The 16214-nt window shown below is 42.0% G+C and overlaps 1 protein-coding gene across 1 annotated transcript in view; it reads left to right on the forward strand.

The window, feature by feature from the left end:
- Window positions 1-15960, forward strand: part of ldb3a (LIM domain binding 3a) — a 157591-nt gene extending 141631 nt beyond the window's left edge. The window contains exons 14-20 of the mRNA XM_060924999.1: window positions 1625-1821; window positions 4481-4531; window positions 6116-6518; window positions 6644-6824; window positions 6934-7054; window positions 11503-11618; window positions 11707-15960. Of these exons, the coding sequence (XP_060780982.1) occupies window positions 1625-1821; window positions 4481-4531; window positions 6116-6518; window positions 6644-6824; window positions 6934-7054; window positions 11503-11618; window positions 11707-11796 (1159 nt within the window). The 3' untranslated portion in view covers window positions 11797-15960. The remainder of the gene's footprint in view (window positions 1-1624; window positions 1822-4480; window positions 4532-6115; window positions 6519-6643; window positions 6825-6933; window positions 7055-11502; window positions 11619-11706) is intronic.
- Window positions 15961-16214: the final 254 nt, after the last annotated feature.

Here is a 16214-nt window from a genome sequence, read left to right on the forward strand (position 1 = left end):
ACCATTCTGTTGTAAACTCTAGAGACTGTTGTGTGTGAAAATCCCAGGAGATCAACAGTTTCTGAAATACTCAAATCAGCCCAACGACCATGTGAATATTAAGTGAAGCTCTTGACCTGTATCTGCATGATTTTATGGTATTATGCTGCTGCCACATGATTGTGGATAATTTCATGAATGAGAATGAGGTGTACAGAAGTTCCTGTTAAAGTAACTGGTGAGTGTATGTTAAAATATAATGCTGTCATGGTTTTTATTATGGAAACCATGTGTACTACATCTTTAACTACAGCTTTACTGTGATGTCTTACGGTAACTGTTATTGTTACACTCTTGACCATGACGTTACCATGATTATTACTGTGGTGTTGTTGTTCAGTGTTTTATTACTAATATTACAAATTATGCCAGACATAGTATAGCTTTTCCTGTTTGGCTTGACAACCTTGTGTACATGGACACATCAGTATATGTTTGTTTAGTTTGTGCTGAGTGAGTGAGTGAGTGCATGTTTTTCATAGATAAAATGATAATGTTCCATCCTGTTTTGCTGCCATGTTCACGCATACTGTAACTTAGTGCAGTGACCTTCAGACATCTGTTTCTGCTACCCTCAGGCCTGAGCCAGATGTAAGGAAACATCTGCCTGTATATGCATGTAAAGGAACAAAGCATGGTTTATGAAACAAACCGATCTGATCTGCTATGCTATACAGCGCAGTGCAACTAATGGAAAACAGAAAATGCTGGATATAAAGTTGGACTGCTACCATTTTTAAACAAAAAACGACCAGGAAGCGAATTACTATTGAATTGTTTGCCGATGGTCCTCATTTTTCTTGGAAAACAAGAGCAAGTTCAAGTCCAAATCTAATATAATAGTAACTCTAATAGCTCAGATCTGCTTTAATGGTATACAGCTATGGGTGTACATGGCTTTTGTGGAAATCTCAGTATTTCGAATGTTGCCTCTTTCTCACACACTTGCACTATCACTTTCTTTCACTGTCTTGCATTGTAGCTTCACCATGCAGTCCCCATCCAGTTACAGATCACAGTACCAAACCTCGGCCATCAGGTACTGGTGCAGCACTGCCTCTTCGTCAACCCCGCCACTTTCTTTCTCTCCCTCCATAACAGTGTCAGAGTAAATAACAAACCTGCTCTTCTCTCTTTCCCTCTCGATTCCTAGCCTACTGACTCTAAGGATGATACTTATGCTTTAATGATGTTTCTTTAACCATTTGTGTTTTAACCCTTTCTGACCAGTATCTAAGTGTGAAATACCTGTGTATTTCATTGTGATGATGGTGGGTCTCCTCTCTCTCTCTTTCTCCCTCTCTTTTTAAACGCTGTCTCTTTGACACCAGGTTCTGTCTCTCTCTGTATATGTGGGTTTTGGTTGTTTAAAAAAAATACTAATTTTCACCTCTAAAAAGATGAACAGAGAAACTCAGGTAAGTTCATGTGACATCTGGACCCTCTGAACTGGTTATGATCAGGCATCCATGCGTTTTACCTACAGCGTGAAAGGGTCTTCGATACAATGAATGTCGTATTAGTTGGTAATCAGCTGTACACCAAATAGAAGTGAGGTCACTCTGGGTATTATCTTTTTCCCCAGCAGCAGCCAGTATGCACAGCAGCTGCCGATGCAGCAAGCTCCACATGCTCAACAGCCTGTTCACATTCAAACAACTCCACCTACTCAACAGGCCCCGCCCACACAGCAGAGCTCCATCCACATCCCTGTAGGTCCGTCTCCAACTAAAATGGTCAGTACTGCCACCATTGTGCCTACAGCTTACCCCACTGCTCCAGGTAACTACAACACATCCAGTTCTGAGAAACATAAAAACACATCTCTGGGTCTATTCATCTCATCTCATTATCTCTAGCCGCTTTATCCTGTTCTACAGGGTCGCAGGCAAGCTGGAGCCTATCCCAGCTGACTATGGGCGAGAGGCGGGGTACACCCTGGACAAGTCACCAGGTCATCACAGGGCTGACACATAGACACAGACAACCATTCACATTAGGGCTGCGTACCTAAACGTAACATCAGGCACAGGTACCGGTACAGAGGTTTAGGTACAGGTCCGGACCTGTACCTGAACAATTTGACAAATTCTTCTGAACTTCTTCAATAATGACAGAAACATTAATAAACTGTTGACAACTTGTCAGTATCTTTATTCAAAGAAAACCGAACATAACTAGGTTTCCTACCTCACTTCTCAGTCTCACACTTAGTTAACTTGGGACAAAAAGTCATAAGTTGTCTCACAGCGAGAAGTGACTACACTTGAGTACTACAGACTACGCGCAGTCCGCGGCCTTTAACTTACACGGCAAAATTACACAAAGCAGCAAAGATCGCCAATGCCAGCAAAGGAAAAATGGCTGACCTGCTTTTGAGTCTTTTTGACCAATCAGAACGCTGGATCAGCCAAGCTCTCGCAATGTCTCGTGAGACTGTGGCGAGAGGATCTCAAATCAAAGATGGCTCTGATTTCAAGTTTCAGCGCTGCATTTTACGTCTTTTCCAGTGCTAAATTTTCGTCTTTGTGGTAGGATTTACGCATCTTCAGTCACAAAATAAGCAGATACTTGGTGTAAATTTATATCGGTACAGTACCGGTACTTCATGATCCGGTATTTTGGACCTATACCGAATCGATTTTCACGGTACAGTACCGGTACACAACCCTAATTCACATTCACACCTACGGTCAATTTAGAGTCACCAATTAGCCTAACCTGCATGTCTTTGGACTGTGGGGGAAACCGGAGCACCCGGAGGAAACCCACGTGGACACGGGGAGAACATGCAAACTCCACACAGAAAGGCCCTCGCCGGCCACGGGGCTCGAACCCGGACCTTCTTGCTGTGAGGCGACAGCGCTAACCACTACACCACCGTGCCACCCCTGGGTCTATTCATGTTACTCAAAATGTGTTTAAAGACCACATGATTTTTCTGTCATCAATAGTAAATTGCTTGACTTGGTAGTTCCACAAAAATATTGTTAGACATCAACATTACTCGGCACAAAAGCATGCTTACAAATTTTTTTCTCATCAATAAATCCAGGTTTTCTTTATATCCATATTGGTGCTTCAAGGCCTCGTATATTGAAACCTGATAAGCTTTTATATTTTGTGATGTTGTAGCATTTGCCTGTAACTCCTCAGACTCTTCAGTGACGTTTTCCTTTCCCTCATGTTTAGAATGCGTCTAAATACTTTAGAGGCACTTTTTACAATCTGGCCAGTTTGTGAACTCAAAAAGTAATTGTCCTGAAAAGATTCAGGGCTCTGTTTTTACACTGATTATCCACAACTGAGATTAGCCACCCACAAAACTTTGTTGGAGGAGGTTATATTTTCGCCTCTGTTTATTTGTCTGTCTGTTCCCAACAGAAATGTGGGCCATGGGACAAGGACCAACTGATTAGGTTTTGATGCAAATCTGGTTGTGTATAGTATGTGGATCCAGGATTATTTTGTCTGTTCACAATGCAAATCAAAAAGTAATGAACGGATTTTGATGAAATTTGGTTTACAGCTTTAGCATTATCCTAGGATCAAGTGATTTTGATGTTGATATATGTGTCTTGGTGGAGGTATGCACTCTACTGAGCGCCCATCTAGTTTTTATTTGTTACAGATAAAATCTTTCAAGTCATATTGAGTAATCGGGCGGCACGGTGGTGTAGTGGTTAGCAATGTTGCCTTATAGCAAGAAGGTCCGGGTTTGAGCCCAGCAGCCGGCGAGGGCCTTTCTGTGTGGAGTTTGCATGTTCTCCCCGTGTCTGCGTGGGTTTCCTCCGAGTGCTCCGGTTTCTCCCACAGTCCAAAGACACGCAGGTTAGGCTAATTGGTGGCTCTAAATTGACCGTAGGTGTGAATGAGAGTGTGAATGGTTGTTTGTCTCTGCGTCAGCCCTGCGATGACCTGGCGACTTGTCCAGGGTGTACCCCGTCTCTCACCCATAGTCAGCCTGGATAGGCTCTAGCTTGCCTGCGACCCTGCACAGAATAAGTGGTTACGGATAATGGATGGATATTAAGTAATGTTTTTTTAACAGTTACCAAAAAAATGGCCAGTGAGTTGAAAGGCTATCACTCAAGAGTTCGTTCATTTGACAGTTCAGTAAGCCTGCTTGTGGCCTAACTCACTGCAGTTCACAAGGCATAGTACTGTCAACAATGCCAGTTGTATACTGTAACACACACACATACACACACTTTGCCCATGTATAGTCTTAACATGAACACAACAAAAGGGTTATCACAGAATGTACTGAGTATTGCCTAATATTACATATCAACTAAATGCAACAGTAATTTTGTTAAGAAATTTTATTATAGTTTAAAAACGACTATTTTCGCCTTGGATCTTGCATTTCTCAATGAACTTCTTTGAGTGTTAACAGAAATGGAAATACATTTCTTGTTGTTATATCCTCTGGTTACAGGATGCGAGTGGCAGGGGGAAAAGCCACAACGTGGCGTCCATTTCAGAGAAGGTAAACTCTTTATTGAAAAGTTTACCAAAAATTTATACTGGTTGCTGTCACTTAATGCAACCTTGTGAATGATGTTGACAAGGCTGCAGTGTAACTCCTAGCTACAGCAGTGGGTTTTGGATGGGCCAGGCCTTCAAATGGGCAGCCTGCCCCATTGCGTCACTCCTGAAGTGACATAACTAGTGTACATTCTGACCTTATGGCCTTAACTGGTGAGCTACCACTGCCACAAGAAACCTTTATTTGTCACATATACATTATAGCACGGTGCAATTCTTTTCTTTCCATATCGTTTGCATATCCCAGTTTGTTATGAAGCTGGGGTCAGAGCGCAGTGAGCCATGATACGGTGCCCTCAGAGCAGTGAATGTTAAAGGGCATATTCTGGACCAATTTTGTGTTTTTTTTATATGAAAGTATGTCCCTTTACACATTCATCCAGAAGGGTCATTTTGCACAAGGCCATCATAACAAAACACGTCTGGAAAAATCCCAAGGGAGTCTGGAGCCAGATTCGTGACGTTACCTGCGGAAGCGCCAGCAGGCTGCGAGAGCTTGCACGGGTTCAGTGCACAGCCTGTGTACACCAAGCGCTCCCATTTCTCTCTCATTGTCCGGTCTTTTGGAAAACGATGAGTACTAATCCCATCAAGATTGGTGTTGCTACACCCTCCTACGATACATCTGTTAACCATTTTAATAATTACGTGATAACGTTGAAGAAATGTGCAGAAAACCACCAGGTCGTTTTCTCATAAACAAACCAGCGCTGACGTAGGATTCAGAAGGAGGCGTCCCGCACGCGACGTCACGAAAATCAGTGTTTCCCGAGAAATCCAAATGCAAAGTTTTTTCAGAGGCGGACCAATTCTCCTCAAATGGCTTGATTTAAATTGAATTTTTCTGATATTGCGCAAGGTAAAAAAATTGCAAAGAATGCAGAATGTTACAGATATTTGACCAAAGTTTAATATAAAACAGGAGAATTACATTGATCTTGCTCCTGAATTTACCTGTGATATGCCCTTTAAGGGCCTTGCTCAAGGTCCCAACAGTGGCTGCTTGGTGGTGCTGGGACCTAAAACCTTGACCTTCTGATCAGTAACATAGAACCACTTAACCACTGCCCTCAAATACCACCTTAAGAGAAGGTTCCAAAAGTTGGCTTTTAGAGGCAGTCCCAAAAAAGCAGGCTCGCAGAGAGGCAGTCCCAAGAGCGGGCTCTAAGAGACACTCCTGAAAGTGAGCTCTAAGAGGAGGCTCCCAAAAGAGGGCTCTAAGAGACGCTTTCAATAGTCTCAATAAGTGTCTCACAAATGGGCACTAGGAGACAGTCCCAAAAAGGCTTTAATGTAAGATAATTTTGGAACGAAGTCGAATCACACCTTCTGTTTCATTGCTCTGCCCATACCAGTGTGGGTGCATTAACTGGGAAAGAATTGGAAAATATCAGCTGGTGCACAACCAAATTAGCACATGCCATTACTGCCTGCACATAAACAGTATCATCATTTAAAAAAAAAAGTTTTATAAAGTCTAGGATGATTTTTGAGTGTTTTAACCTTTCCCTTTTTACTCTTGCAGTCCCTATTCAAGTTCCTCCTCCTGCCCCAGTTCATGTTCCTCCTCCTGCCTCAGTTCATATTCCTCCTCCTGCCCCAGTTCATGTTCCTGCTCCCACCCCTCCTGGCCCTGCCCAATCCTCCAACAGGCCCCCATGGGTCATGGATGACACTTTTGCCCAGAAGTTTGACCCCGGCAAGACCACCACCACCAGCACCAAAGTGCAGCCTCTTCCCACTGCGGCCCCACCACCTCCTGCCTACATCCCCAACCCTTCTTCTGCCCCTGCCGCCCCCAGCCCTGCCGCAGCCCCCTTTATCCCAGGCCCTTTCCCACCGGTGGCTCGTGGGGTGGCACAGAGAGCAGAGCGCTTTGCTGCCAGCAATAGGACACCGATGTGTGGGTTCTGCAACAACATCATCAGGTGTGAAATAATAAACATACACAAACATAAAGCACAGAAATTCATACCACTGACTCAGTCAATTTTGTGTGATTTCAGTAAAATGATGGGTTATCTTTTAATATTTGATCACCGCTCTGGTGTAGGGGGCCTTTCCTGGTTGCACTGGGCCGCTCGTGGCACCCGGAGGAGTTTAACTGCCATTACTGCCACACATCTCTGGCTGATGTCAGCTTTGTGGAGGAGCAGAATAATGTTTACTGTGAGAACTGTTACAGAGAGTTCTTCGCCCCTACCTGTGCTCGCTGTAGCACTAAGATCATGGGAGTGAGTTCTAGCACCTACACACAAAAAAAAGAGACACACTTAATCACCCACATACTTCTAAACATGGTACGTATGTAGGTAGTCACTATGCCCACTGTGTCCTAAACAGGAAGTGATGCATGCTCTGCGGCAGACCTGGCACACTACCTGCTTTGTGTGTGCTGCGTGTGGGAAACCATTTGGAAACAGCCTCTTTCATATGGAGGATGGAGAACCGTACTGTGAGAAAGGTAATATGAGAATGGAACACTTGCTCTATATGACATGACCTGGTAGTAAAGATTCAGGTGTCTAGTTAACTATTTCTTCGACTTGTAGGATTGCTATTCATTGTTTTAATCCTTTGTGATTAGTGATTGCCAAGTCTATGTACTCAGAATTAGACCAGCCCTCATGTTCAGTTGTAGCTGTAGCCGTTCCTCCCTACTGCCATTTATACTTGTTATAACGCGTCCTTACCGGAAAGAGACTTTGGATAAAAGCATCTGCCAAATTAATTAATTTTATGTATGAACGCAAACCCAGGGCTCCTCATCTTAAAGGAATGCTCAGTTATTTAAAACCTAATATCTATCAACTCTACTTGTAGGATATGATGCCCCTTTTCCACCAAAGCAGTTCCAGGGCTGGTTCGGGGCCAGTGCTTAGTTTGGAACCGGGTTTTCTGTTTCCACTGACAAAGAACTGGCTCTGGGGCCAGAAAAACCGGTTCCAGGCTAGCACCAACTCTCTGCTGGGCCAGAGGAAAGAACCGCTTACGTCAGCGGGGGGGCGGAGTTGTTAAGACCAACAACAATAACAAGACCGCGAAAGATCGCCATTTTTAAGCGACGAGAGGCAGCAGCTGTACAAACGCGAAGTCATCTGTTATTATTATTGTTGTTGTTGCTGCTGCTTCTTCCGTGTTGTTTTTGCTTCGATATTCGCGCCAAGGTTTATGCAAACGTAGCGACGTAACTGACGTATACAGCGACGTAATGACGTGGCTTCCCTTAGCACCGCGAGCTATGGAAAAGCAAACTGGTTCTCAGCTGGCTCGCAAGTTGAACGAGTTGTGAACCAGCACCAGCACTGGCCCCGAACCAGCCCTGGAACTGATTTGGTGGAAAAGGGGTATGTGTGATCACCACAGACAAGGGCCGGTGTTGAATTTGGCCAGCAAGAACATGAATGTGATTGTGTAACTAAATGTTAAATTAGAACTGTTACTCTATAATAATAATAAAGATTTTAGGATGAGACAGATTTGTGTAGATGTGCTGTTCAAGGAAAATAATCAGTGACAGGGTGGTGTGATGCAGCATGTCACAAACCAAGTTATCACTCATGTTATAGCCACTATAGCAATCCTTGCCTTGCTTTTTCTTAAGAAGAAGAAGCCTTTATTTGTCACATGTACACTCAAGCACAGTGAAATTCCTCTCTGCGTTTAACCCATCTGAAGCCGTGAACACACACGCAAGTGAGCAGTGAGCGCACGCACACACCCAGAGCAGTGGGCAGCTATGCTACAGCACCCAGGGAGCAGTTGGGGGTAAGGGCACCTCAGCCATAATACAGAGGGAGGGGTAAGTGTTCATTCACTCGACTCCCCTCATTTTTCCTGCCAGTCCTGGTAATCAAACCGGCAACCCTTTGGGCCCAAGGTTGCTTCTCTAACCTTCAGGCCACGGCTGCCCCCATATTCTTGACATGAATATGACAAAAAATGCAGCTTGTTACCAAGAAACTGCAAGGCACAATATCCTCCATCCTGAAGACTTTCCCCATGGCAGGAAACGTAAAGGACGAGCTTTACCTCTAACTGTTACACAGAACTGACACTGGATTCTCCTTCCAAAATTAAGTAAAGATGTCCTTCCAGAAAATATTGACATACAGTCAGTGTTGTAGTCGAGTCGCTAAACCTCAAGTCCGAGTCGTCTCGAGTCCCCAGTGTTCAAGTCCGAGTCATTAAAGAAAATTTCAAGTCGAGGCCGAGAACAAGACTCCAAACGCAGCGTTTGACGGTGGCTGTTGCTGCCTTTATGTGAAAGCATCTCTGCTGCTGTGTCGGACTAACGTTACTGCTCGACTGCCCCATTTTAGTTAATAGGCTACGGATAAAAAGCTTGTTCATCGCTCAGCAAGCCCCGCCCACTATCAACAGGGCAAATAACATGAGAGAGGGTTAACACTAGCTAGTTCATCGGTCAGCAAGCCCTGCTATCAACAGGGCAATGAACATAGCGTGTCACTTACTGCTCTGGGTGGAGCCTTGCCAAATGACGATTGAAGTTCGAGGTTGTCCCTGTTGTCTCATCGATAGTTCTTCTACATATGGAACACGCAGCAGTGCATTTTTTCGCACTGCACGAGAAGTCTGGATAAGTAATCCTAGGGGCTTCTCTCCAGGTGTTTTAGCGCCGTTAACATTAGTTTGTTCCTGAACATGACGCATGAACAGGTGAACGTAGTTAATGCACGAGTCCGAGTCCAAGTCACGAATCCTTAAAATTAGGGCATGAGTTGGACTCAAGTACTCCAAGCCTACATATAGCTGATTTATATGTTTTCTTTGTTAAATTAAAAGCATTTTAAACCTTTTTATTATTAGTTTTCGATTATGTGGAGCGTCCAAGTCCCTGTGAATAAGCTGTGATTCTAGAAATAATATTAGAATGTATGAGAATGATTAACACAAAAAAGGGTGAAAAGCAGGTTTGTAAAATTTAATCATCACTGCACCCGTAATTCTATTAACTTGCACTTTTCCTGAGGTTTTGTTCTATTCATTTGCGATCAGATGGAGGCTCTTTCGGTTTTAATGTGGCCTGTGTAGGTTATGCTTAACCTAAACATCTCTGAAAGGACCAATTGCACAAACTAAGAGCTTAATTAAAAAAAAAACAAAACTGTAGATTTCACAATTTGTTTTTTTTTTTTGCATTACTGCCTCAACAACTGCCCCTTTACTTCCCTTAAAGTGCATATCACGGGTAAATTCAGGAGCAAGATCAATGTAATTCTCCTATTTTATATTAAACTTTGGTCAAATATCTGTAACATTTTGCATTTTGTGCAATTTTTTTTACCTTGCACAATACCAGAAAAATTCAGTTGAAATCAAGCCATTTGAGGCGAATTGGTCCGCCTCTGAAAAAACTCGGCATTTGGATTTCCCGGGAAACATTGATTTTCGTGGCATCGCGTGCGAGACGCCTCCCTCTGAATCCTACGTCAGCGCTGGTTTGTTTATGAGAAAACGACCTGGTGGTTTTCTGCAAATTTCTTCAACGTTATCACGTAATTATTAAAATGGTTAACAGATGTATCGTAGGAGGGTGTAGCAACACCAATCTTGGTGGGATTAGTACTCATTGACTACGTTTACATGCACGTCCAAATCGAGCTGCTGTTGGTAATCGAGCAAAGGGTCCCAGCAGGGGTGCCAGAGAAATCCAATCCTACATGCACAAGTGAAATCGGGCTATTGTGCAAGGCGCATTGTGCACCCGAGCCACACGTGGCGCTACACGCCCCATCGTGTTGGTACACTTCCGGTTGTCGTCATGAAGAAGAGCTATAGTGTTGCCAGATACTGCTGACGTTTTCCAGCCCAAAACAAGTTCAAATTCCGCTAAAATGTACTTAAAACCCCCAATCTGGCAACACTGGCAGTTCCGTGTTCAAGCTGTTAGGCTTGCTCTAACAGACTATGGCTACAAACTGTCCGGCGCAGACCACTGTTTTGTAAGACAACTTATTTTGCACAATAATATTTTTCTAAAGTCCATTTTTTGCTTACAAAAAAATTTTTTTTTTTGCTTACAATTTAACTTATGTCTTAATAAACACACAAAAAGTTCAATTGTTTTGTTTTTATTGACATTCTTCAAATGTTGGACACATATATATACACACACACACACACACAAATACAGTGACTTGTTTATGTACACAATTCACAGCTATGCAACAGCTGTACAGATGTATTTGGTGATACAGTAAGTGAGCTAAATTTTAACAGTGCAAACAATGCCACAAAAAGAAAAGATTCATGCCGTTGTCATGATTCGTTGTCATGCCGACCGAGGCTGTTGTGTTTCCCGCTTGTGGTCTCGTCACTCGTCACTTCCGGAAGTAGCTCGACAACTAGCTCGATAGGGTATACATGCACAAAGTAGCTCGGCAGAAATCGCATAAACTAGGTCGTGTAGCTCGATTCCGAGAAATCAAGTTCGGTTCAATTTCAGCCGAATTAAGGTGTATACATGGCATTTTGAACTTCGATTTCAGTCGAGCAACGGCAGAAATTCGATTCTCTCTATGTGCATGTAAACGTAGTGATTGTTTCCCAAAAGACCGGACAATGAGAGAGAAATGGGAGCGCTTGGTCTACACAGGCTGCGCACTGAAACCGTGCAAAGCTCGCGCAGCCTGCTGGCGCTTCCGCAGGTAACATCACAAATCTGGCTCCAGACTCCCTTGGGATTTTTCCAGACACGTTTTGTTTTTGTTTTTTTTCTGCTGTAGACAGATGGCCTTGTGCAAAATTACCCTTCTGGATGAGTGTGTAAAGGGACATACTTTCATTTAAAAAAAACACGAAATTGGTCCAGAATATGCACTTTAAAAGTGTAGGTTTTTAGTATCGCATTTTTCACCTCCTTTTTTTTTTTTTTAATTAACATTTCAGATTACATTGCGCTCTTCAGCACTAAGTGCCATGGCTGTGATTTCCCAGTGGAGGCTGGGGACAAGTTTATTGAGGCTCTTGGCCACACATGGCACGATACCTGCTTTGTGTGTACGGTAAGAACAACCTCAAATATTGTTTAATATCTGCATTCTGTTCTGTGGCGTAGAGGGCATAAATGGTCGAATCGTTTATCTTCCTCAGGTTTGCCATATAAATCTGGAAGGCCAGCCGTTCTATTCTAAGAAGGACAAACCTTTATGCAAGAAGCACGCTCATGCCATCAACGTGTAGCTCCACCAGGAGTCCAGCGATCGTGCTGGTCGCTGCATTTGCCTTCATATCAGTTCGATATCCTTTTAGAGAAGGATCCGAAACCAATTTAAAGACGGATCCTAAAAATAAACCAGCCCAACCTACATGTTATATATTTAACACTAATAATAATATACCAGAAGTTGCAAAGCGATGTTTTAATTTAATACAGAAATGAAGTTAGTGTGTGCTCTGGGCATAGATAAAACATCTTCATACATTTAATGCAAGTTGCCATGAAGTGAACATGCAGAGCTCTAAGGGTACGAACAAAATATCACTTTAGATGAACTTGAATTGATTGTATGATCATGCAAGTTGCATTTGCAATGCGCTCATTTTAGTCAGGGTGATTGAGTTTTGTTTTATTTTATTGGTTGAGCTTTTTATTTAACCGGAATTTGATATTTCACTTTTATTGTGTTTGGATTGTGTCGATTTTTCATTGGTAAATGAATGCAATACACACCTACAGAGAGGCAAGTTAGTATTTTTATTTTAGTTAGAAAGATTTGGTATGAGGTCTAATTATGTGTTTTAACTTAAATAAAGTTGTTGGGTGTGAAATATGTATTTTAAGCAAAGTGTTCCTGATTTTTTATTTTTAGCCAAGATCTTGTCATTAGTGATGTTGAGATTATAACTGTTAATGCCTGAAACGTACCCATGTACCTGTGCCTTAAAGCCCTAAACGAGAACCTTAATATTTTTATTTTTTCCCATCAGATGCTTTATTTGTACACATCAAGGTTTATGAGAACTAAGCGATCGCTCGTAGCACTGGTATCATGAGGTCACGAGACAGTCGGCTGGTGTGCTGTTATTTTATTACTGAGTTCGTTTGATACCTAATTTATTTTTGTGTATGTGTGACGGGCAATGCATGAATTGTTTGAATCTGTGTGTTCCAGTTCCACTGATATCAAATAATTTATCACATCTGGCCTGTTGATTTATTATCCAAATGCCTGTCTTTTGATTTTTAATCTTAGAAACAGAAAGAGTTTTGCATGTTCTCATATTCTTGTGAGTTTCCTATGAAAAGCAGAGCATGCTGGTAGGTGGATGGGTTAGGATAAATTGCCCCGTGTGGTGTGTCTGGTGCCCTGCAATGGACTGGGAGTCTTATTCAGAGTGTATTTCTCCCTCACGCTCAATGTTCCTGGGATAGACTCCGGATACACCACGATCCTGACCAGGATAAAGTGCTTACTGAAGATAAATGAATGAATAAACACAAATATAACAGGAAAAATGAAATGAAAATGCAGAACTCAACTGCTTTTGATAGTGTTACACAGTTTCTGGAGTTGAATGGGGATTTATTTTGCTGGGTTTCCGTCCTGTTATTTATTCCGTGTGTATAATTTAGCTCTGTATTTCACCATAAACTCTACTGTAAACAAACAATATACCAATTTAGGTAATATTGTAAAAAAAATATTGTTGTAAAATTGAGTAACAGGCTAATACAGTATTTATATTATAGATTTATATACCTTCCACTCTGAAAACACATTTTGATTAAAGAGTGTCTCAGAACAACTGATGATCTACTCAGATTGTTTAAGACAAATGATCACCTAAACACGGTGTGTTTAAAAGGGAAGTATTGTTATGTAGCTATGTACGTACAGACCGTTTGAAAAAATGGGGATGTGTGCAGGAACATCACGGAAATCATGGTGTGTAGATTTTCTCCAAATATATATTTGTTATTTACCAGCTGGGAGGTCCGTATCGTGAAATACCGTGACCGAGGTCTTGAAAGTACTGAGCGAGGCTCTCTGGGCCGAGGTCAGTATTCAAGGCCGAGGTCACGGTATTTCACCATACAGACCGACCTTAAGCTGGTAAATAATATATTTATTTTTTTCTTTACCAAATCCTAACAGAAAACGAGAGCGCCCGAAAGGGAGAGCCAAGCCGAGCCGCCATTTTGAATCCTCATTCACGGCTGTAATGCAAATTGCTTCCTCCTCGGTATACAAGTGCACTTCCATGGCAGAAAAAAAAAAACTACATTTTGCCGCCTATGTAGTCCCCTATTTATACAAAATTGAGTCATTCAGGATTCAGCCATGTTTTTGCTCAGCGTTAGCAAGTTAGAGGTTTTTAGCTTTCTCCTGAAATGTTTTCTTTTATTTCTTCTTCCTCAGGGTAGTAAAACTCGCTTTCGCTGTGAACGCTGTCGTTATCGCTATCCATGCTGTAAAATTAATGCTATTCTCCTGAGAAATGCTGGCAAACATTTAAGATTTTTGATAATCTGATAAATAAATCTTATTAAAAAAAGATAAATGTTGACAAAAAAATGGTACTATATTTGTTGTTGTTGTGAACGAGCGAGTCGCCAGAGGTCTGTAACCGGGGTCCGTAACCGGGGTCCGTATCGTAGGATACGGACCCGCTCGCCAGCCAATCAGAGCGCAGGATTTGATGGAAACCGCACCACGAAAAAAATAATTAATAGTTATTCCACAAAATCGAGTCGTACATGAGCTGAGAGCTGACGAGGCACGTAGCACCGAGTTGGCTATAAGCCATGTACGACTAGATTGAGTGAAATAACTGTTTTATTCTATCCACATTCACTGGATTTTGAGAAACAGAGCAATTTTTTTTGCAAAGTCGATAAATAAAAACTTTATACAAAACATCTAACAATGTAAACAAACCGATGAAATAACAGTAGCAATTTGTGAAAAAAAATGCTATGATGATGATTCTTGAAAAAAAATTTTTTTTAAAAGATACGTTCTTACCATCAAATACTTTCATTCCATATTTTGTTGCTTTTTTTTGTATTTTTTAGGGTTTTGTTTTCAAGTAGTTTTTATTTCGTCCTCAGTTGGTTCAGCAACACACTCCGCCATTTTGTTTTTCTCTACTCACGGTATATGAGCTGATATCATAGTAGTAGAGTAGCCAATCAGAGCACGCGATTGCTCATATCCAGTGAATGTGGATGGAATAATTATTTGTTATAGCCTATTGAACTATGAATTGTCTCACGACTGGTTGTCCACTAATGTAACATTTCTTTGTCCTGTAGAATTTGCAGATTGTAACAAGTGAAAGCAATTTTACGGAAATTTTCTAAAACCAGTAACCCATCCATCCATTATCTGTAGCTGCTTATCCTGTCCAGGGTCGCAGGCAAGCTGGAGCCTATCCCAGCTGACTATGGGCGAGAGGCGGGGTAAAACCAGTAACCCGGTCATTCAGATCTTTAACGATTTACAATTTCTCATACAACCACAACCTGACAAAAATGGCTCAAAAATTGGCATAACTAAGTATGTTGAGATGCGTAACATAAACCCAGGTTTCTTTTGAAGTTGACTGGCTACTGTAGACACTTGCGCCATCTGAAGGGCACATCCGGTGCTGAACTGCTCAACATCCAAGATATCATATAATACACAGCATGTGTACGAAATCAGAAACATTTTCTTCGTTGCTCCATCTAATACGTGAACCTTTCATTCCCTGTCTTGTTACTGCAGCCTGCCATTCCAGCACATTGGCATTTTTTAAATAGTATATGTCCACGTGGGGCAGCATGGCGTTGCAGCGGGTAGCATCACTGCCTCACAGCTTCAGGGTCCTGAGCTTGCTGTCTGTACAGAGTTGCTCATCTTCTCCCTGTGTTTGTCTGGGTTTCCATTGGGTTATTTGGTTTCCTCCCACTGTTCAGCAACATGCTGTGCTAAATTGCCCCGAGGTGTGAATAAGTGTGAGATTAGTGTTCTGTGATGGACTTCCCATCCATGAATTCTCCTGCACATCCTGATGCGCTCAGTGTTACCCGGAGAGGATCTGGATCCACCGCAACCCTAATCATGATAAAGCAGTTGGCTTTAATTTGCTCAAACATACCAAAAGTCATGGTTAAATACCGGATAAACCGCGCCCTCCTCTATGTATGAATGTACACTACTGTTCAAAAGTTTGGGGTCACTTTGAAATGTCCTTATTTTTGAAAGAAAAGCACTGTTCTTTTCAATGAAGATCACTTTAAACTAATCAGAAATCCACTCTATACATTGCTAATGTGGTAAATGACTATTCTAGCTGCAAATGTCTGGTTTTTGGTGCAATATCTCCATAGGTGTATAGAGGCCCATTTCCAGCAACTCTCACTCCAGTGTTCTAATGGTACAATGTGTTTGCTCATTGCCTCAGAAGGCTAATGGATGATTAGAAAACCCTTGTACAATCATGTTAGCACAGCTGAAAACAGTTGAGCTCTTTAGAGAAGCTATAAAACTGACCTTCCTTTGAGCAGATTGAGTTTCTGGAGCATCACATTCGTGGGGTCGATTAAATGCTCAAAATGGCCAGAAAAATGTCTTGACTATATTTTCTATTCATTTTACAACTTATGGTGGTAA

This window comes from Neoarius graeffei, chromosome 7 (genome assembly GCF_027579695.1).
Source record: "Neoarius graeffei isolate fNeoGra1 chromosome 7, fNeoGra1.pri, whole genome shotgun sequence".
NCBI lineage: Eukaryota > Metazoa > Chordata > Actinopteri > Siluriformes > Ariidae > Neoarius > Neoarius graeffei.